This window comes from Metopolophium dirhodum, chromosome 4 (assembly GCF_019925205.1).
Source record: "Metopolophium dirhodum isolate CAU chromosome 4, ASM1992520v1, whole genome shotgun sequence".
Lineage (NCBI taxonomy): Eukaryota > Metazoa > Arthropoda > Insecta > Hemiptera > Aphididae > Metopolophium > Metopolophium dirhodum.
Window position 1 is genome coordinate 6943871 of NC_083563.1, and position 23796 is coordinate 6967666.

General features: G+C 27.2%; 1 protein-coding gene across 1 annotated transcript in view; it reads right to left on the bottom strand.

Annotated features, from left to right (window-relative positions):
• Positions 1-23796, bottom strand: part of LOC132943126 (zwei Ig domain protein zig-8-like) — a 277915-nt gene that overhangs the window by 15776 nt on the left and 238343 nt on the right. Inside the window, exon 4 of the mRNA XM_061011950.1 lies at positions 14798-14925. Within this exon, the coding sequence (XP_060867933.1) occupies positions 14798-14925 (128 nt within the window). The remainder of the gene's footprint in view (positions 1-14797; positions 14926-23796) is intronic.

The window sequence follows — 23796 nt, forward strand, 5'->3', positions numbered from 1 at the left end:
TAATTAAAAATATAATTGGCCCAATTTAATTTAAAGAAGCACAATTATACGAACTTTTTAAAGTGTTGTACGTATCAGTGTACAACTTTTGTATTTTTGGAATACATAAATTTAACTTGTTGAGATTAATGTCGATAAAAATTACATATTGAAAAGATTTAGTCATTCATTAAGATATCGTTAAACTATTTATTTATAAGTTTGTGAATAAACATCTTATTATATTTTCACGTTAAATAGTGTGTTAAAACAAAATTCATGCTCTAACACGATTTATAAATACTTGGATTGCTGTGCATTACATTAAATAACAAGAGTATTTCGTTCGTAAGAACCATTATTATATGTTGTAAATAAATTATTGTAAGTGTAATAAATAACTAAAAATAATTTGTACTGGCAATGATAGAGTTGTATTAATAGTTGATGTATAGCTGTTATGCGTTTAAGAACTTTACCTATGTTGAGTATACGAATATGATTTTGAATATTTGAATTTATTGATGAGAAAATCGTTGGTAAATTAGTTTAAAATAGCTATAATATTTAGTATATAATAAGTGATTATTTCTAAAGTGTCAAAAAATTACTAACCCTTTTAAAAAATGTCTTTTTTGATTTTGTTTTAATTGTATGATCGCTGAAATTTAATATGTGAAAACTGTAATATATTTATAATAAAATAATTTGTATAGGCAAAAGTTAGTATGCACCTGCTTGGTGTGGAATATAATATGTACCTATATATTTTTAACAGGTTAACTTTGATCGACATACATTTTTAGTTTTTGTTATGGTATTTTTATGAGTTGTTACAGTTTAAAATATTTTTGACATTGGTACCTAACTATAATTTTCAGTAGAAATCTTTAGATTTTTTTTTTTTGTTGCACATTTATACTAAAATGTGTTCAAGTTGATGAATACACATCGAAGATAAAATACAGGCTTTTTGAAAATCTTAAACAATTGGAGAGCTATGAATTATTTGCTAAGTAAATAATATAGTGTATCTTTATTACCTTTATAGAAAAATAATATTCCCGAAAAATCCCAAAGAATAGAATATTTTATGACCTTATATTGTTTTTTTCCTCCCCTTTATTCTAACTCGCATGTGATTGGCTACCCATATGTCATTAACATAAACAAAACAGTCTTTACTATTCCACCTTTTTGGTTCTTACATAATATAATATATTACTTTTTAGTTTTTGATACAATTTGAATAAATGTGATATTATATTATAGAGTTCATTGTTTTCATCATCTAAACCCATAAAATTCATAATATTATTGCTATTTACATGGCTTTAAAATTCTGATTACATTGTTTATCGTGAAATATATAAATACATTATAATAATAAAAATCTATATGTATCCAAATGCAAAAAAGCCTTAAAACAATTTAAACTAGACAACGTTATTATTATGCGGAAAGGTATAAATATAATTTTTTGAATAAACTAAATATTTGATGGTAACAAATAAATAATTTTTATTCAATTAAGAACGAACTAAAAATTTTAATTATCCTAAAATACTATTCACGCTAAAACCCAATCTTCTTTTTAATTACTTTTTATGAAGGTATCTATTTTATAAATATAATTATAAATACAAATAGGAATTGCTGATTTGTTATGACTTATGAAAATTGATATTGACACTTTATGTTTAACTTCACGTAAATCTAACTTTATCATAGTAATATTAATGTATCCATAATAAAATGTTTATTGTTTGTGTGCATGTCTTTGATAATACATATATTACTTAAATGACTATAAAAGAAACTTTTCTTTAATTCTTCTTATCAATGGAAACCATTCAACATTGAGTATCCTAATTTTTTCACTTAACAATTAATATAAAAATGTATTCCTTTGTTTGTCAATATCCCTCATATACACACCAGCTTAATCACTTACGAAACTGTTTTAACTTTTGGTTCATAATATCTACTCTGAAATCTTTATACATAAGTGCATTTGAAATTCTTAAACCTATTTTCTTGTAAAGTGTATAACTATTTACCTTTACGGTACAGTTTTTCCTTTAAAATTTACTAAACTTTTTCCCACATACCCATCTTATCTGTCATTCTGCATTGGCTAATCTTGTTTTAAAACGAAATTGTTATTACCTACTCTATAATATTTTACTTTTCTTTTAGATTCTGAACGGATCGATTTTTTTTCTGTCTGTCGTCACCTTTCATGGCGCTTACATTTTAAACTTTGAGGGAGGTTTCTTTTAGAAAATTTAATCTAGTTGGGACTTAATGGGGTTAAAAGTGAAATTATTCGTAGTATTTTTCAAAATAACTGGAAAAACAAAAAAAATAATTAAAGCAAAGCGGACATCTTTAAGGAAAACCAGAATTTGACAAAATCAATTTTGTTTTTTTGGTGTAAATCAAAAACGAATGATCGAAGATGATTTTGAAAAAAATCAATTCTACCTATTACTAATCCGTAAAATAAACCATTTACTTTTAACAATTTAAATATATCATAAAATACACTTGGAAGTATAGGCTAACGGTCTTCGATCAGAATCTCGTTTATTGTAGGTATGCAATGATTTAAGATTTTTTATTTACTTCAAATTGTATATCTTAGGACAGTAACTTCTTCTTCACCTACTCTACAGCAAAGCGGTTACCTATTTTCCACTTTTACTTTTTTTTTTCGTGTTTTATTTTTATCAATTTACATTAATACATAACACGATTATATTTTTTATGCTTCATAAAACCTTAATTTATTATACCATCTGTAATTTTATTCAAACTTACTTTGTCTTTTTAAAATTATTAAATTTTAATTAAATTATCCATTGAAAGTATTTATATCTTTTCTTCACTGCGTTGATTATAAGTTGTATTCTATCAATTTGTATTGAATATTCATTTAGAAAATCTTTTAATCTCATTTAATATTTTGTTTTTATTTTGTTTTTAATTTTCATATATAAGTATTTTATCATCAACCTAATCTTTGTTTTAATTTTTATTGTATTTACCTCCTTTATAATTATTTTCCTCCGTTGCTTTTTAATTCTCGTTAAATCAAAATTGTTCTTTTTATTTTTAAATATTTATTATGTCTTCTTAATTACAATACTACAAATGTCATTAAATGTTAGCAATTATAATATTTATGTATATAAGTAAATTATAATACAAGCATATCAGTCAAATTATAGTTTGAGTGAATATTTGTTATTTTTTACTAACACATTTTTTCTACCTCAATAATAAACAAATTAAAGTGTATGATAAAATTAAAAATAATCCGAGACTAAAAGTCTAAAAAAGTATTTGTGTACATAATTCTATTATTATAATTTAAATTTGCAAATTGTGCTCTCCGCTCTACATTCATTTTATTTTTATTATTATTTTTATTACTATTATTTTTTTATGCGCTGTAGTCAATTGTATTTTCATTATTACTATAAAAAAGTTTATAAAACTATTATTTTATCTTAAATTATTATTTTATTTTTGAATAATTGAATTAACATCATTATTTGATAAACATAATACATATTATGATTATTAATTGTAATTAATATTGCACTCATTGTTTAAAGGTAGGTAGTAAAAATAGTAGGCCTAGTAAATTGAACCCATCGATTTTAATCCATAAAACGTATAGTAATAGTAAATTAAATATTGAGCCAAGGTATTGCTTTTTATGTAGAAATATTTATTTATATATTAAATTTCTCCAATGATTTCTGAGTAGGGTGTACTAATAGTAGAAATTAAACCACCTGCACATTATAGCGAGTGTTTGAATTAGATAAGTAGTTTTTATCTAGATAAAGATAAAGATAAATACTTTTTATATAGATAAAAAAGATACAATTTTTTTTAAAATGGGTTTTAAATTTAGGTATATTTTAGTTGGGCACTAGGAACATAATAATAATAATAATGATATAAATAAAAATAATTACATTATTTATAAACCATAAACTTGGTTTGAGAATCTGTATAAATATTTAAATGCGTTTGTACAATTTCCCGATTTTTATCAATAAAAAATGTATCTAGATGAATTAATTTAGATGAGTAAAAAAATTATCTAAGATGAACGTTTAGATACCTTGTACCTATTTATCTAGATAAGATAAAAGATGAACAAATAATTATCTAGATATTCATCTAGATACATTTATCTAGATAAGTCCGAACACTGATTATAGCATGCATAGACTAAAACTAAATATATGATCATATATTAAGCTTTAAAATTTATATTGCAATATAATAGCCCTTTGGCCAAGTGATAGATGAAATCTAGTAGGTACCTACCGATATAAATATTTTAACCGTAAAAAAGATTGGCAAAATTCACACTTTATCCCTTTTGGTTGACCCAATCTACATCTGACTTTTATTAGAAGCACATGCTGCAGATTATCTGTTAAGGTAGGTAATTTATATATTTAGACATTGATAAATGTAGTTTTAAATAGTAGGCATACTGAATAAATACATAGTTTTAAATAAGTATTGACAAGTTAACACATAACACAACATAAAAATGCTGTGTTTGGTTATTACTTAAAAAGATAATAGATAACAATGATAATGATGTGGGTTACTATTATTGTTGGATATACAATTTTATTTTATGGTGTAATTTTGTTTTTGCATTTTAAAAACAACATAAACTAATATTACGTGGTATAAGAATAATGTTTAAAGCAAAATGTGTTAGAAGATCATTACTATAAACATTAGTCGCATAGTGGTTATAATACTTTATAGTTAATACACTGGAAAAATAAGTACCATTTTCTTTTAAATAATTATTTGAATGTATTTTTGTATCACATTTATCTATTAGCATATTCATATAATATCATTATTCATCAAAAATTCATTTTTATGCCTCACGCATGGTGTAGACACGTACTATAAACTTTTCACAACCACTTTTATGTGGGCTGGCTAAAGCAATATATTGTTAGCAGGCATATGCAAGTTTTAATATATAATATGGTAAAATCCCCCGTGAGCCAGTTACGCAATAACCTCAAATGGTCTATTTTACGTGTTAAAATAAAACAAAAACTTACAATAAACTGCAAAGAAACTTTTTCATCGCTTTAGAATACCGACAACCGTGTATATCTGCAGTCAACGATGTAATATGGCGCTAAGGTGAATAGGAAGCTTTACATCTTTATTTACCGCTGAATGTTGAACTATGTATTTTCCCAATACTCTTAGGAATGTGGTAGTATTATTGGTGTAATTTATCACGCATTAAGCACAGACTACGCACGAGATCAGGAACAAGTATTTCGGTGTCTATAATATAGTAGTGCTCAATTTTTAAAGATAAAGAGGTAAACACAAAAGAATTGCTTTAGTTTTGTTGTGTGCACATCGTCATTATTTAAAACATCGTTACAACTGGTCGTGTAACAATTTTTATATGAGTCATAGGAAATTAAATGAAATTTACACATATTTATCTGAACGAACTATTCTTAAACAACGTAGGTAATAATACGATTATGGATTTATTTGAATGACATTTCATTCTCTAAACAAAGCATAATCCGACTCGTGCATAATTTTTTATCGCTTTCATTCTGCAGTGAAATTATAAGCGTTTTTAAATAGCACCGCTAACATCACATAAAAGGTTTTTACTTTTTTTTTAATAATATTTCATGAATAATACTGTGTATATTATTTTTCGATTTGGTTGTCTTTTTAATTTTTATTGTTCTATTATGAATCGAATCTTTATTAATTTTTAATTAAAGCGAGTATTTAGGTACGAAATGTGATTATAATATTATTAAATGTCACCTATTATAATTTAATTTAATATTGATTATACTAATTAGTGCCTAAAACTGTTAAATTTACAACCAAGATTTTTGAAACACTATTAATGTGCACTGTACTGGCTAGCTGTTTTTCAGCCATCATATTATATTGTGATTCACAGGTACCTATTTTTCGTCAACGCTTACACAAGGGTGGTTCTTTAAATGGAATTCATATTGTAGTTATGGATACCAGATGTATACTATCGTTTATTGTGATGAATAAATGCTTTATTGTTGTATTATGACCTGGGGTTCTTTAAAAGAAAAATAATAATTTCGAGATCTGAGTGGAATAAGAAAGCTATTAGCAATACAACAAAATTATACTTTATTAAATTAAGTGTATTTTCAATTTTGTTAGATTTTCTAAAATTGTCGTTGTAAAGATATAAAATATAAATCCGAGCTTACAAATATCAATCCTGAAAACAGGAAAACGAACAAGCATAGGTTGCTCCGTCTTACAAATGTACAACATAGCAAATATTCATTCAGCAAAACCAATTTTGGGTTGTGAGCTTTAATATTATAGTTGATCTATTATCAAACTAAAAAAATCAGAAGAATTTTATAGACAGTTCAATTATAAAGCGAAGCATGGTGATTATCTTAAAATTGTGATATGTATAGTGTTTAGGCAAGTCTACTCTAATACATAGCCTAACAACATAAAATGTGTCCTACTCAACACACATTTGCTAAGTTGTACGTTTGTAAGACTGTAACACTCCTCCTGGATTCAGTCAATAGTCACCATCATGAATTTATCAGAATCAAAAAAATGATTCCACAAATATGTATTAAAACCTATAAAGACCTCTATTATCAAATATTACACAATTTATCGGGTGAAAAAATTTACACGGATGCCTCAAAAAGTCAAGTGGGAGACGGTGCTTCGGTTATCTGTAATAATATAAAACTTATATATAAGCTACATAATATAAGCTCAATTTTCACTACGGAATCATTCGAAATTCTTAAAGGTATTTAATTAGTCATAGATTCTAATATTCCAAAAGCAACAATCTTCTCAGATTATCAATATAATAAATGCGCACAACACTTATGAGATAAACATACAGGTATAAAATTTACTACAATACGGAAGAGCAAAAGGAAACACTGTTCAGTCATGCTGGATACCGGGTCATTCTGGTATCATAGAAAATGAGATGGCTGATAAGGCAGCAAAAGATGCAATTACGAACCCTTCAGCAACAACAGTTCAATTCGTGACCATACAAGATTTAATACTCATAATAAAACTTCATTGTACCAATATGTGGCAGGTAAACTGGAATTTTGTTTGCACGAAACTACACGAAATAAAACAGGATGTTTTCAAATGGCCCCACATCCCACAGATATTTCAAGAAAGTTCGAAGTCATCCTAACAAGACTCCGGATCGGGCACACTCAAATCACTCATAGTCATCTAATGAGTAAAAATGATCCCCCAATATGCCCATCATGCGGCACCTGTCTTACAATTAAACACATAATGACGGAATGTCGAACATACATCGAATCTAGATTGACCTCAAAACTTCCGGAACACCTTTCAGAATCTCTTGGATACAACAGATCTTCACTAGCAGCCACCATCGAGTTCATCATAAAAGAAAAACTTCAAAACAAACTATAATACCTATATAAATTGTTCACAAACTAATCTGAGTATCATTAAAAATTAAATCAGTTCTTAATTAAATGTAAATAATAACTGTATCCCAATGGTCTATGTTTCCGAGGGTAATTGTATTATTAATAAAAAAAAAAAAAAGACTGACGACAGATCCGGGTTTGGCGTCCTTTTAAGTTTTTGATGTACTATTTAAATGTTAAAAACCTTTGATTGATATTGCGTTAGCTTAATGTAACACTCGTTTTAAGCATGCCAACGGTGATAGGGAGTACAACCTACCGAAATATCATACGAAAACATTTTTACTGTTAAATTATTTAAATTAGTAATTTGTACTGTTTATTATTTATAATAACGGGAAAGTATAATTAAATAGAACATATTTAAGGGTTGTTGTATTAACTATCAATAGTAAACTTAGTATCTAGTATACTTTTATACAATTAAAATATTATAAACAGACGTCAGTTGATAATATGTTACATACCTACGTGTTAAACAATATGTTTTGAAACAAATAGTTTTTGGTTTCGACATTAAACTGATACTTAAATAACAGTGTAATTTTACAATTGTTTTATATTAGTATGGTTAGGTAAGGAAAATTTATGTAGCTAAGTAAAGTAATTCTTTATAATCTATATTATATTTTGAAAAGAGGCAAACAGTCACAAATAATATAACAAATATAACAAAAATATTAGATATTGTAAACAATAGTTATGGTATAAACTTTAATGCATAACAAAACAAGTGGTTTCTTTTGCATTTAAGCTTTTACGCTAAATGCCTGCATGATTTTTAAAGAACAATACATTTTAGGGTCATTGTCTTAAGCCCTCAATAAAAATTTGTTACATTCAAAAATAAATATTTCGTCATGTTATAATTTTAAAACTTTGGCTTATATTTTTACAGGAAACTCCTTAAACAGCACAAAAAAATGTCAACAATGTTGAATGGGTTAAATGTGTATTTAAAAAAAGTGGGGAAGTGGATATCGCTCTGCTGTACATTAGGTTACAAGTGGATCACTGTAAAGGATGGTGTTAAATTTGAATTCAATGATAATATAATATCATTGTATAAGAAAAACGAGTCTGAGCGAAAACGGTCAGTCAGCCTATGATATTACTTAGTGTATTTGATGATATTAATGTGAATAAAGTAATTTATATATAACCTATTTACGTAGAATCTTGTTTTAAATTTTCAATCCTTAGCTACAAAAGTTGAACATTTTATAAATTTTTAACTACAAAATAAATGTTGTCAAATTTTGAACTTTAAATGCTTATAAAAAAAAACTGTGCCGATGTATTTTTAATATTTTTCAACTGCTATTGTAACAATATATCAGGAGCCTTGCATTAAATTTTCACGCTTTTTTACCCAACAAATAAAGTTTTATTGTTAGTTATAGAAAAAATAACTAAAAAAATTGAAAACTGACAATGTCCGTAAACAACTTAAAAAGAGTCAAAATATTTTCAAAATTGTATGATGTATAGAAAATGAAAATATAAACATTCAGTAAAATTTTCATGTATCTACAGTTCTTCGTTTTTGAATAACAACAAAATAGCAAAATCGCTAAATGAGAAATTGAGTGAATATAAAATTAAATATAAATTAAATTTTACTTTATTGTAGACATTTTTTTTTTTGATAAAGGTAGACAAACTTATGGATAATCTTGTATTACATTTTCAAATCTTAGATTTAAAAAGAAAAATTTTTATGAATTCTCAACTCAAAATAATTTGCTAATTTTCGTGATTTTTCCGTATTTTGTCAAAATTTGAACTTTAAATGCTTATAAATAAAAACTGTGACTAAGGATTTTAATTTTTTTCATCTGCCTTTGAAACAATAACCGAGGAGCCTTCTATTAAATTTTCAAGTTTTTTTACTCAACAGATAAAATTTGATTGATATTTATAGAAAAAAAAACTAAAAAATTGGAAATTGACAATGTCCGTAAACAGCTCAAAATAAGTCAAAATATTTGGAAAATGTTATGGTGTATAGGAAATGCAATTATAAATATTCAGTCAAAATCTCCTGTCCCTACGGTTTTAGTTACACCAAAAACCAAAACCGATTTTCTCACAAACAGATTTTGCGTAAAAATTCCCGTTTTTCCTTAATTTTTCTTTTGTTTATCTTGTCGCTTGTGAAAACTATTGGAGAATTTTGACTTTTACCCCCCCCCCCCCCCCAAAAAAAAAGTACCAACTAGATTCACTTTCTTATCAGAAAAGTTACTGTTGAAGAAAATCCAAACACTTTTACTGTCCTAAAAGCTGATGACAGACACAAAAATAAAAAAAAAACACACATTATTGTAAAATCAATACACATCATTATAAAATCAATACATTCATCGCTTCGTTCAGAATCTGAAATTTGTTTGAAATCTTATGGATAGCTATGCAAACCACAATTTTAATTGGTTTTATTTTTATTTTATTATTATTTAAAATGTTAATTATTTAGATCTTGGAACAATCCCGCTTGATGAATTATTACTGGTTCTGATATATTATGAATATAATAATTTAGTATTATAATATGGGATCGTTTTTGTTTGCAACGGAACATTGCTTGCATATTTAATTAAGTATCACCACAAGCCTGGCTCACCCGTTTTAGTGGTATTTCGCGTTATCTGGCATGTACTCTATGTTTCTACTCAAACCAGTGGTTACCCTGATCAATATACTATTCACATTTAGAAATAGCTTATCCAAAACAAATTTTTTTCAGCCATTCATCATCTATCTATTTTCTGTAATAAGTGATTGACAAGTATAAAGAGACGTTATTAACTACTTACGGACGCTATAAAAAGTCATAAAAATTTTAGGCAGGCCGTTAAGTCTTTAAAACCTTCCCAGATTACTAATTCTAGTTGAAATGTACAATATTTGTTTAATGATGATTTAAAATCATTGTCACACCAAATTATGTGATTTTTTTTAGGCTAATCTGCTTTTCAATTAATTTTCTGGCTCGCTGAAAAAGGGAAATTCAAGGCAATTGCAATCCAATGGTTTTAAAAAAAAAAATAATAATAATGATAATAAAAAAAAAAAACAAAAAATAAAATAATGAAAATAAATCCGGAGAACGGTTGCAAACCAAACCTCGTTAGAGTTCGTGTCTAAGCCAAAATGAGTGGGGTCCTTTTGTTTTTGTAATCGCATTACTACGTAAACAATAATATGTGAAAAACAATTCACCCGACATAAATATTATGGCGCGAAAAAAATGCATTATTTTTATTTACGAGGATTTGGTTTTTATTTTTATTTGTTACATGTCTAGAAAAAGTTTGGTTCAGGGATATATTTTTCTTTCAACTTAAATAACGCGGGAAAGTACACTAGAGAGTGATATTAAAAACACACAAAAAAAGGCAAAAAAAATGAAGGTTCATTGTCGTCGTAAAATAGTGTGTTTGGATTTTTATTTAGAAAACTTTCATTATTTATGACCCGATGTGTATGATATCTTGAATATCTCATTTAATATTAGAAAACTTTAACTACTAAGAAAAGTAAAAAGGTAGAATAAGAAATTCTTAAAGTTATAAATAAAATTATGTTAGATGACTTTTTTCTCGTGACATTAAGGATGTAGCGTGTTAACAATTATATTATTGATAATTATTATTCTTACACTTAAATAAGGATTGTGCAAAGTGACATAACTACTTATATATAATACTTATTACTATATAACATCTACGAATGTCTTCTTATCTCTCCAAAGAGCAATTTAGGGCTCCTTACTTACTGATGAATAGGTACCGTGTCAAAAGTTCTCTAAATGGTATCTTATCGTTAATGAAACTGTTGTGTACGTGGTACAACTACAGTTATAAATGACAACCTATAATGACTGATTGCATAACCTTAATTGCTGTTAAAAGGGTATAGGCACCTATACATTATTTTTAAAAATGTGATGGTAATAAACTTATAATTAATACCTAATAGGTTAGTTATATTAGTCTATCTAATAAGAATAATGTTTTAACTACATAATTTATTATATTATATTAATCTATGTCCATAGTTTTTGGATAAATATTTTTGTAGCACATCGAATCTAGGAAAAGTCGATCGCTTGCTCAGATTGTTTAAATCAAAAATATTTGACGGCCTGTTTTAAAAGTAATTATAGGGAGATTACCGAATAAAATATTGTATGATTCCGACGATGGATTAAATATTATGTATTTTAATGTCCGATACCAAAAATTACACCGGTAATCAGTAGACCATGGAATACTTAATAAATACATTTTAAAATAAAATTATATCTGAGTCTATATTTTGAGATTAAATATAGGTAGGTAGTTACTATTTTATTTTTTTATTTTAGTGGGGAAACAGCTATGATTTAAGTTTACTAATAACTTCACTTAAATTACCGATTATCTATAAATTTCATATAAAAGTATGTTTAACCGGTTTTTTTAAATTAAAAAAAAGATATAGTTATAATTTATAATTTCAAATAATAATAGTTCTAAATTTCGAAAAATTTGTATAAAAAATTTGCAAATTTACTTAGAAAATATAAGATCTCTTACAAGATATGTAAATGTTTAACTACCTTGTTACGTATATTAACTTTCATCCATTTTTAACTTTATAAATCTATTTAAAATAATGCTACAGATTAAATGATTTAATGATTTAATATGTCTGTAATCTTGTTTAATGTAATAAAAGCTAATGTAAAAATAGATAAATTTTAGGATTTCCTATTAAAAACTTTGAGAATATTGAATTTGTATTTAAATAAATTAGGCAAACAGATTTTCAAACAAATATTTAAATAGTGTTAAATACACTTATACACGTTGTATAATATCGTCTGAAGGCGATAAAATGTAAATTACTTTAGTTTAATGTAACTATAAAGGTACAAGTTTAACACAAAAACCAAAAATTATGGTAATGAAACATGCGGATATTCCTAATAATCTGAAATTGTTATTCTACTATTTATGTGACACAGCATATGGAAGTTGTTACTATTAGTAATTTTTAATTAAATTATCTGCATTATAATTATTATTAAATATTTACCATCAATATTGAGGAAGTCAATGTGGACAAAAATAATTGTTAAATAATAAATAAGTAAAATTCAAGTGTCACAGTTTTGTTTCGAAAAAGTGAAAAGAAGGACTCTTAAAGAGACACTTATAATATTATATTTACCTAATTGAGTACGAGTTTTGAACTAAATACTACCAATAATTAATGAGTGTTATCTGCGTAATATTTAATTAGATTTGACATTGTTACGATTTACGAACCTATTCACATAGTTCTATTGTATACAGTATTGAATTATAAGCTAATAACAATAATAATAAAATAATTATTAGGTAAGTGTCTAATATATATATATGTATATGTGATGGTCTTGGCAAAAATTAGTTTAACATATCGTTTGATCAATAATAATATAAATAAACTATAAAATATTCTTGGAGGATAATACACCGTTCTCGCTCACAATAGTTTTTCGTATGCAATGATTTATCGTCGAATACAAATTTAACATACTCAATACAGTAACTTACTCAATGACGGGACCAGACAGAGATACACTTGAAAGAGAGATATTTTCCTTTTTTTATACATCAACAATCTTATTTGGTAACCATGCAAACAAAAGTGATGATAAAATAAGTGTACGCAGACATGAGAGACAGCCATGATACAAAGAGTTTAAGACATTTTATTTCTGTACAAAATAATTTAAAAAATATATTATGTTAGTTAATAATTCTCATTCGGTGTCCCCTAGATGCCACAGATTATCTTAGAAATAATAATAATAAAAAAAATATATATATAATATACATTATAACGAACTGCAGCAACGTAAAATTAATTATTTCGGTAGTTTGAGATAAATGTAATGTAGCTATGGAAACTGAAGACTTTGATTATTCAACAATCCATCCCTGGTGCTTGGCTAGTGTAGTAGAACTAGTCAGTTACTGCTCCCTTAGGAATAAGATACGATATTGACAATCTCTTGTTGTTGACATACCGTATGGCCACCAGAAAGGTTCAATTTAAATAAGTCAGTGGCAATATTTTAGTGATTGTTTTGATTTAATTTTTAGAAAAAAAGATATACTTAAATAAACTACAAGTGTTTCGATTTTCAGAAACTAAAAACTTAACTAAATTTTAATTATTGTAATTGTTGAATAAAATTTAACTTATTATATTAGGTCTGTACATAGTTGTACATAGTTTGATGTATTCAATTTTTTTTGAAATTGCAAAATTAAAGTCAGCACCGACGTAATATACTTCATCGATTTATATAAATTTTTTGAAGTGCACCGTTAAAAACCCATTTTTTATTGAAATGTGATTGTTAGAAATATATTTTATGTATTATAACCTATAGTTATGTCAATAGATCACTTGTATCAACTAAATACAAGTACTAAAATGCATGTGTTTAATCATTGTGAATAATATTTAATCTTAAAAAATAAAATTTATTTTAGTTACCACTTATTATAATAAGGTTTTATATTATAAAGCGCGATATGTTTAACTTTTATTATTTAAGGTTTCAGTTTTTTTTGCAAATATATAAAATAACAGCATTAATTTCTGATCAATTTATGCGTTATAGAAGGGAGTATAATATGCTAATAATTTTAATTTAAGGCCTTCTCATTAAAACGATATAATAATATGGATCCTCGAAAGGTAAACTTTATAAATTAAAATTTGTATTTTGATGTTTTTGTTCTATTTTAACTAATTTGCATTTAACTTATTGCCAAATTGAATTCATGAAGTATTGAATATTTAACGCCATATATATGAAACTGTTTTACAATTCTAATTTTTATTTTATATTTTTATCTAGATTACAATAATTAGTCCATTTTGGTGTTACCTTTTTATGAAAACAGATTTGTATTTATTTAATAATAAAATATGTAAGTTTGAAAAAGTATAGTATATTTCTATTTACCAATGTTTTTACTGACGAAACGTTTATATTATTATATTTAAGTTTGAAATATCATATAATTTGTATCCTTAAAATGTAAAACGTTTAAGAAAAAATGTTTATTTAGACAAATTAAAGTATTTAGTCACATGCATTAAATACTTAAATAAAATTATGGTATCTATTATAATATTTTCCTATAATATTTCATTGATAATTTTTATTCAAACACGATAGAAAAAAATTATTCAAATATTTTAAAACTTACTTTTGAGTCGTGTGTCCAGTAAATCAATGGTGGTGGTTCTGGACTATGCTTTATGATGCACGTTAAGTTCATAGTACTACCCTTATTGATGAACATGTCAGGACCTCCAATGATTGTTGTTATGGGTTCTGAAAAGTATAATTTGTATAAGTAATTTAAAAATCAAGTAACAGAGATCAAAAGTTATATTTTTTTACCGTGTGCGCATCGCTGAATTTTAATTATAGACAATTACTACTTAATTATATACATTTCTAAATATAATAAAATTATTAGTTTTTAGTATAAAATACGACTTAATGACTTGGAGTATTGTGATCGAGTATAATTACATGAGAGTTTATATGTACGTAGATTCCAGATGTAGATAACCATTTAACATCGAAGAATCTGGTGCGTATAATAATTAATTGCTTTTTAATCGGGATTTCGGTTAACAATTAGAGAACATCTTTCGTCTGTAAATACCGATAGTAATTAATGTGATATGTTTAACGATATTTCCTATTATTGTTCTAGTTAGCGTCACTGTTTAGTGTTTACGGATTTATAGAATTTTGCTTTTCAATATTTTTTTTTTAATAATTTATTCGTCCTTACATATTTACACAATGAATAGCAATAGAAATGATTATCGTACTAATATACCAAATAGTATGTTCAATTAAAATTTTTTTTCCGTTTTTTAATCAAAGACGCCGAGAATACTGAGTTACCCCTAACATTTGTATTGAAAATTTGTGTATCATTCATGGCCACTGTACATAATATTATGGCAACGAACCAATCTATTATTATTGAAATGGGTTAAAATAAATATTTCTTTTTACGACCGGGCCAGTTGTGATTTCAAACAAAACAGCATTAATAATAAATCTTCATTTGCGGGTGTAATTCTTATTAAAAAAAATCAAAATGTATACAATGTCGAAACAATCGTCGCGGTCGTTTGTATCCAAATATTTGGCCACAGATGCGAGGGTCCGTGAGCCGTGAGCCGTGAGACTGCGTCCTACCACACGGGATGATCGTCATTATCGTTACCATATTTTTTTTTATAAAATATATTATTATTTTATTTCATTCTCGTTTTGTATGCAGGTTAGGTAAGGTTAGGTCGTGCACGCGGGCTTTTCTTTCGCGCGCACGCACACGTTGGCTGCCGATCCACTCGAAGAAACGGGCTGCGACGAGGACGAAGAAGTGGCAGAAGTCAAGATAATAATATGACGTATAGCCGTCGCGAGGTGGATGAGTGGCGGTGGTGTCATTTGTCACGGGATACACTGACAGTCATTACAAGCACTCAAGGGCCATCTGCTTGATGTCTCTGGCCATGAGCGGCGTTCGTCCGACCTCCGGTATACCGTGTATGAAGGGTGCTCGGTGCGTGCACCCACACACACACTCTCCCATACATACGAGAGAATGCCCCCGTGTTGTTTGAATAATATCTTTCGGGTCCTAACTACATCTTAATGGTAAAAAATGTTTTTTGCAACCTTTTATACATCGCTCTCGCATAATGCTGAAATTAAACCTGCCACCACGGCTGGCCACTATGTTAACGATCAGCCGTCGTAAAGCTTTACTCGTCCAATTCTCTCCTCTCCCTCCAACACCGACAAATCCATCAGAGATTTACATAAAAACTAGACCATAAATTTTGTCACTGGACATAACTGAGTTTTGTTTTGGACACACACACACACACACACACACACACACATACACACACACACACACACACACACACACACCGTTTTACAGCCATGTCACTTATAAGATAGATGGAGTCATCAATATTTTTTAAAGCCTACTGAATATAAAAGTCAAATGTTATCTCTGACAAAAAAATTAATATCCAAATCAAACATAATTGTATTCCATGTTTTTATTGCTAAATATTTCTCAATTGATTAAAAAAAAAAACGATTATTCCATTGTATTCACATTCGTCGTACTCGAGCGTTGTTTTTGTTGTTTTTTGGTAATCATTTTTGATTATTTTGAAGTAATGACTAATGACAGTCATAATTTGTGATTGGGTCAACTAGTACATGAAATCACAATATATGCTTATTGATATAGAAACGGTGCTTAGGACAATAATAACTTTCATAGATAACACCAGTGCTGATGTGATAATTACTTAAGCTAACATGAGCAATATTACAAATTATTTGCTGTATAAATTATAACACCAGCGCTCTAAATAATATTCCGGCTAAAAAATAGTTTTTCTAATCTACAAATCACCATAAATCTATGGTACTATTGTAGGTATAATATACAATACCTATTTAATTCTAATTTTAGTTCAGAAACTTGAGTGACCATACAATTACAATTGATTACCACTAAAAAGAAGTTTAGTGTACGAAAAAGAACATATAAAATATTATGAACAATTGTAAGAGCAGAATAATATTATGTACCTACTAATATATTATTATTTGTTTTTAATCAATGTTGTTCAAGTTTTATAATTTTTAATAAATTGTATTTTAAGTTAGAAGCATTAATTTTAAAATTTATTTGATTTACCAATAACCTTATATTTTATGTTGTTTATTGTTTTTACTAGTGTATAAAAGTTTTTGTTTCGATATAATATTAATAATAATAATATAGTAATATTAATTTTTAATTTTTATCAAGATTTGTATTTCAATGCCAGGCTTACACTAGTTAGGAACAAAAAACAAAGAAACAACAGCAACTTCATCCATTTTTAAATTTGGCGACAAATATGAAACAGCAAGAAATTAAAAACTTTCACTTTTCACCAAAAAATCAAAACAGAAACATTTACGAGATAAAATGTTTATGTTGTATTTTATTATTAAATGAGGTGTTCAAACTACACAACCAAAACAGAAACAAGAAATTGTGGTTTTATGGTTATTAGTTTATTTTACTTATGTTTGAAATTTAAGAATTTAACCACGGGTGTGTACAGAGTGGGTACATTTAATAAAAAGTTATCTGTGTCTATTGATATTTATTTCATACCTACTTTGATTCTGTTTTAAATTAATTAGTAGCTTGAATTAGTAAACACGATAATACTAAAATTAATTTAGGTGAATTTGTTCTAACCGAAACCTTACAAATTGACAAAATGTCACATTTTGAAGTTATTCTTGAAGAAATTAAAAATGTTTTTCAACTTGATAAATTAAAACCACGTGGTTTGTCTTGATATAATAATTATAGGTTAAAGTTCCTATTACTGTGTGTAGCATAAAAAGCAAATATGCATAGAACGATTTAAATAAACCAGGGAAGACGCTCTGCTGTATGCCTGTATAGTAGATGTCGTATCATCTATTATTATTATAAAATATATATTATTTTAATCTAATTAATATTAATTATTGAATACCTTTTAAACCTTTAGAAATTCTATGCAAAGGTGCCATTGATTCGGATTCCATTAATACAAGTTATCGAACAAGAGTTATCGAAATTGTATTTCTCATTCACTTAGGTATACAAATAATTTAAAAGTTAGTGTGAAATAAATCACTACTTTGTAACAATATTATTGCTTCTTGTTTAAAAAAAAAGATTATAGTGGGGGGAGGTGACTACTCTTTTTACCCCCACCACCTTAGGTTCAATTTCAGCTTTATTGAGTTAAATTAAATTAATTAAGAAAAAAAATTTAAAAAGGGTTATCCAGGAGAAAAATAGAAGTTTAGATATTGAAAGATTTTGGTGATCTATAAAGTGGAATTTTTTTAATAGTGAATTTAGTACCTACAAATAGAGAAGGTATAAGAATTTTAAGCTTATATAAAAAGTGTGGTTGCTGACGTACCATGGAGATACTTATTAGTTAAAACAGTATTTTTACAGATATAGAGTGTATTTATTAACTATTCATTATTTATATTTATCTAACATTGAATGTATGAATTTAATTTATAGAACTACTTTTTTGATGGTATTTTATTCTTAACCTTTAATTTATGAGTAAAAATGTAATTTATGGTGTAGAAACTAGATATCATACAAAGTTAGTATGTACGTAATGTTTATTCTGTAAAAAGTTGCAAGAAACACTTACAATCGTTTGCACATTTTTAAATGTTTGTGTATGGAATATATTTGAGAACTTACTAATTGTTATGGATAAATCATGCTCGGAAAATATCATAAATTTATCGGCGTTAATGTTTGCATTCATTTACAGCGGTGAAATGATTAATCGGTATTGTAGAGTTAATTTTTAGAAATTCGTACTCTGAGGCAACATTTTATGCGTCGTCATTCAACGGGGTCCTAGCGCGCACAACAGAGTATAATTTGCATTTGAATTATTGCACTTTGGTGTAACACACACACACACATCCACACGTGAATCCACGCGTAGTGGGTAGGTGTGTATATTAAAAGATCGCTGATACACAACACGGAATAATTGAAAACGGTACGGACATGCCACATTATATAAACCGTCCCATTTCACCCCTCGTTGTGACTATTTGAGGTGTATAATAATATGAACGAATACGATAAAGTGCCATCACGACAAAAGACGTATATGTATGCAAATGACGTTCACCTCCGTCATCCACTGCCGCTGATGGCGATGGTGAAGCCGTCGGGAGACCGTCATTACAGTGTCGATCCATCGTCGGTAAAAACTTCTCTCGTTCTCTCCTCTCAGTCGCTCTTCTCGTAAAAACTTCTACACCAAAATCGCCATTCATTATTCATACGTGGTCTGCGAACCGTGGCCCTATTGTTTGCCGTTAAAATGACATTGGCGCTATGAGAATTTACAATTTACATCGTTATCGATTTTGTCACCTCTCAAAAATGGTACAGCGTAGATATATAGAAAGAGAAAGAGTGAGAGAGAGAGAGAGAGAGAGAGAGAGAGTGAATATATTCTGTTCTTTATAGAAACCACAAGGTTGGCTTTTCCGTAACCATGATAATATTATGGTTGTATACCTACGTATAATGTGTATATTATTATTATTATACGTGTATTACGTGTGCAATCATTATTAAAACAGAATATGTGTATAGTTTATTATTATGCTAAGTTTACTATAACGTAGACTTAATTATTTTGTCATTAAAATAATGTCATGCAATGAAAAAAAATTTAATATGTACCTATTTTATTTTATTACTATTTACTATAGTCTATAAAGCAAACAATAATAAGGCACAAAAGAACAATTAAACGTAAGTTGATGCTTTTTTTAAAAAAAAAATGTTTAAAACGATAAAACTATAATTTTATAGTTTACTCGGTGAATGCGTAAGAATTAAATTACAGTTCATTTGTTAAGAAACATCCACGTAGATTAAAAATTAGTTTAATGATAACCCATTTCGAATAGATATAGTACATTTTCCCCAAATTATTTATAATGTACCTTTTCGTTGTGTTTAAATTGCACGATTTTATGTCCTATTTTATACACGGAACAATTTGTAACGAACTACTTATTTAAAAATATCACCTCCCGTATAATATTTAAGAAACGATTGACCTCATATTTCGTCTGGCTGCATTATCCATATGTAAATCAACTTTAATGGTTGTTTAGTTTTTTTAAGTGCAAGAAAATTTCTTTCCCTTGCCTCTAGAACGTGTCAGCAGTTAAGACAGATGTTTTTTAACGGTTGTAAGCAATGGAAAAAAAAAAAAAAAACATTCACCGATGGTTTTCCTCCTATTTCGTTTATTCAAGATAAACTATAGTTTCACGATTAAAATTTACTATCTGTAATTCAATACATAGATATTTCATACCAAACATTACGGTATAGCAATAGATTATATTATTGTCTAATTATATACTGCTGGTTCGAAGTAGCAGTATAGAATTATATTATGACTGTGATATGATACGATTATAATGTACTGACATACTCTACATTGGAGCCAATAATATTATTTCATGGGATCCATGATAATTTCTTTTTTTCTTCGAATAATCGCAGCAAAAGTTTCACAAATATTCTAATCGACAATTATTATTATTAAACAATATATTACTAGTATTTTAATATTTCATCGGTTTTCCATACATGGTTAAATGCTTGCGGAGACATTATATTTCCGAAAACTCTGCTTTTGTATAATGATTATGCATGCAGCTAAAATGTTTATGTATTTAGTGACGTGTAATAATTAGTTGGTTGGTTGAATGTTTAGATGAACTGATGATGAAGGATGATGTTAATTATACAATATATATTATCAGTCTAGTGTACGCTATATTTGCCAGTATTCATTACGTTACAAATCACAATAATAATTGATAATAATTTAGCAATTTTAATGAAAATGTGAAAACATGGATGTACGTTGAACATAGTAATTCATTCTGAATTACCTTGAGATACTGAATCTAAATTTTAAGACATATATTTGAGAACGAAATATACGCGCGGGTTTGGGAAAACTGAATAATATTAATTTAAAACAAATCGTTTTAATAATTTTTCCTTAAATTAGTATTTTATTGTTATAATATTCTAGTTCAATGTATTATCACAGGTAATAAATAATTTCTCTGGAGATTGAAAAATGTATTATTTAAAAATGTTGTTATATCTTCAGTTGTATTATTATCTTTTTATATTATTTTTCTACATTTTTCATTTTATAATAAATTATGATAATTACATAAATTTACCATATATATTGACAGTAAGCTGGTCTACTAACATACCAAACAAAATGTACTATACAATTATTATTATTTTTTTTAATGTAAATATAGACTTACAAATATGGAATCATTTTAAAGGACTACAAAAAATATTAAATTTGTACAGTACGTATAGAAAATTTGAAATATTCAAATATGGCATGGGCTATACATAATATAATGTGTATGATACATATTATATTAACATAACATATTATGCACGATGGTAGATTAACTTTATATAATTAACGTTAAAATATGTAAACAAATATATATCGTTACTCTTTGTTTTATTTTAGTTAATCTATCAGATTTTTTTCAAGCACACAATAACTATTGTTTTATACTAACTAAAAAATTTAATATTACAAATAAACCGAACTGTTTATTAAATTATTATTACCTGTATACTTATGTCTGGGTAAATAAGTGTGTTTGTCTCCACGCAATTATGTACCTAGCTATCTTGCTATCTTGCTTATATTTTAAGCCATCTTATTATTATTATGTTTTGAATACACTGTTTTAATGTCTTTATACTTTAAGCTTTGACAGAATGGTTTCATACAATTTCGTTCCTAAATTATTGTACTAAGTTCGACTGTTGATATCTCTATGCACAACTCTTGGTTTCGAATCCAGTTAGATATTCAGATAATAAAGTTTAAAAATAAGCCAAATCAAATTGATCTCCTAAAGGTGCGATTACAATTAATTCCAAATAAATATTAAAGTAAACCCGTGATTACAATGAAAATTGAGTACCACATTACGCAGAAGTGGTCTGAAACTATTACATATATATTTTAGTGGTGAAACACACATAGACACTCACGCAGTAAATAACGACTTGTGTAGATTTTTAGGCTGTAGAACGATAGAGCACTATACCTTTTTCGCCGAACGAATGAGAACACTTAAAATTATCAAAGAACCTACCACCGACCCAAAAAGCAATACAATTGAGAACGAATTTACGTGCAACGTTGCCATTTATTTGTTTGTAATTATAAGTTTGACATAAATTTGGAACAATATCTATGGTTGTACCTAATAATTATAAACTTATAAAAATATGAAATATATATGTATAAAAAAAATTAACATTATATATATTATTATATGATATATAGATTTTTTTAAGTTTAATGTCTAATGACTAATGAGCTACTTATATATCAGTTATAGCGGGACAGCTTAAGCCAAAATAATCTAAATATTTTAATAAATTACTTACATTTTTATTTTCCACATACCAGATATATTTCTTATGGAAGTATTTTGTGTTTTTGTTTTATTGCCATTTATTTTTTTTTTACCCTGTTCTACCGTACCTAGCTATTTTCAATATTGTTTCTGATTGAGTGTCAATTAGAATTTTAAAAACCATCATCCTCTTGTATCTAAGGCATCTAAGTTACTAATAATATCCGACGAATCCGATAAAAGTCCGATAAATATCAACAAATAACAAAGTAATATATCAAATAACAATTATTAAATTTGGCAACGTTGGACAAAAAATATTAATCGAGCACCGTCAATCGTTTTACTAAGAAGGGTGTTCTCAACAGTCAACCGTACCGTTCTTAATCGTATTTTACCGGATTTTTAATACTCATTTCTATTATGATAAATACACGATTTCTCAAATTTCATAATATACATATGAACTCGATCCCGCATGATTCTAAATACCACATTGCCGTAACATTCATTTGTTTTCGTTATGATACATAATGATTATTATAAAATGTACAAAGTGTCAGAACTAATTACTTAATTGCTTGTACACGTGAACCGATCATTTTTCTTGAAATCAACCTAACGGTGTCAACATGTCAGTATGTCACTGTTTAAATGTATTTTACCAGTACAATTTTAGAATCCTGGGAAAATGTAATTAATAATTTCATCGTAGTACTGCAGAATAATGTTATACGAGTTATATGTTAATATAACTGTATGATGTAATTGACATTAAATTTCTCTTATACTTTCATCTAAAAAATGTAATTAATGAACTTTTCACAATCAATAATACGGCAATCACACGAAAAACACGATATTTTTGGTATACCCACCTACCCGTAAAATTTAAACTTATGAAATTTCCTACAAAATCTATAATTACGATGGCCATCTCCAAAACATATCACTATAATCATAAGGAAATAAACTATAGCTCAAAGTCCGAATATCAAATACCTATTGGACAACTCCAACAATGTATTAAGCGCAAACTAAAATAATGTTTACCGAAAGTTTTGTTGTCGGAGTTATCGTTGTCTTTATTTGACGGCAGAACGGTCC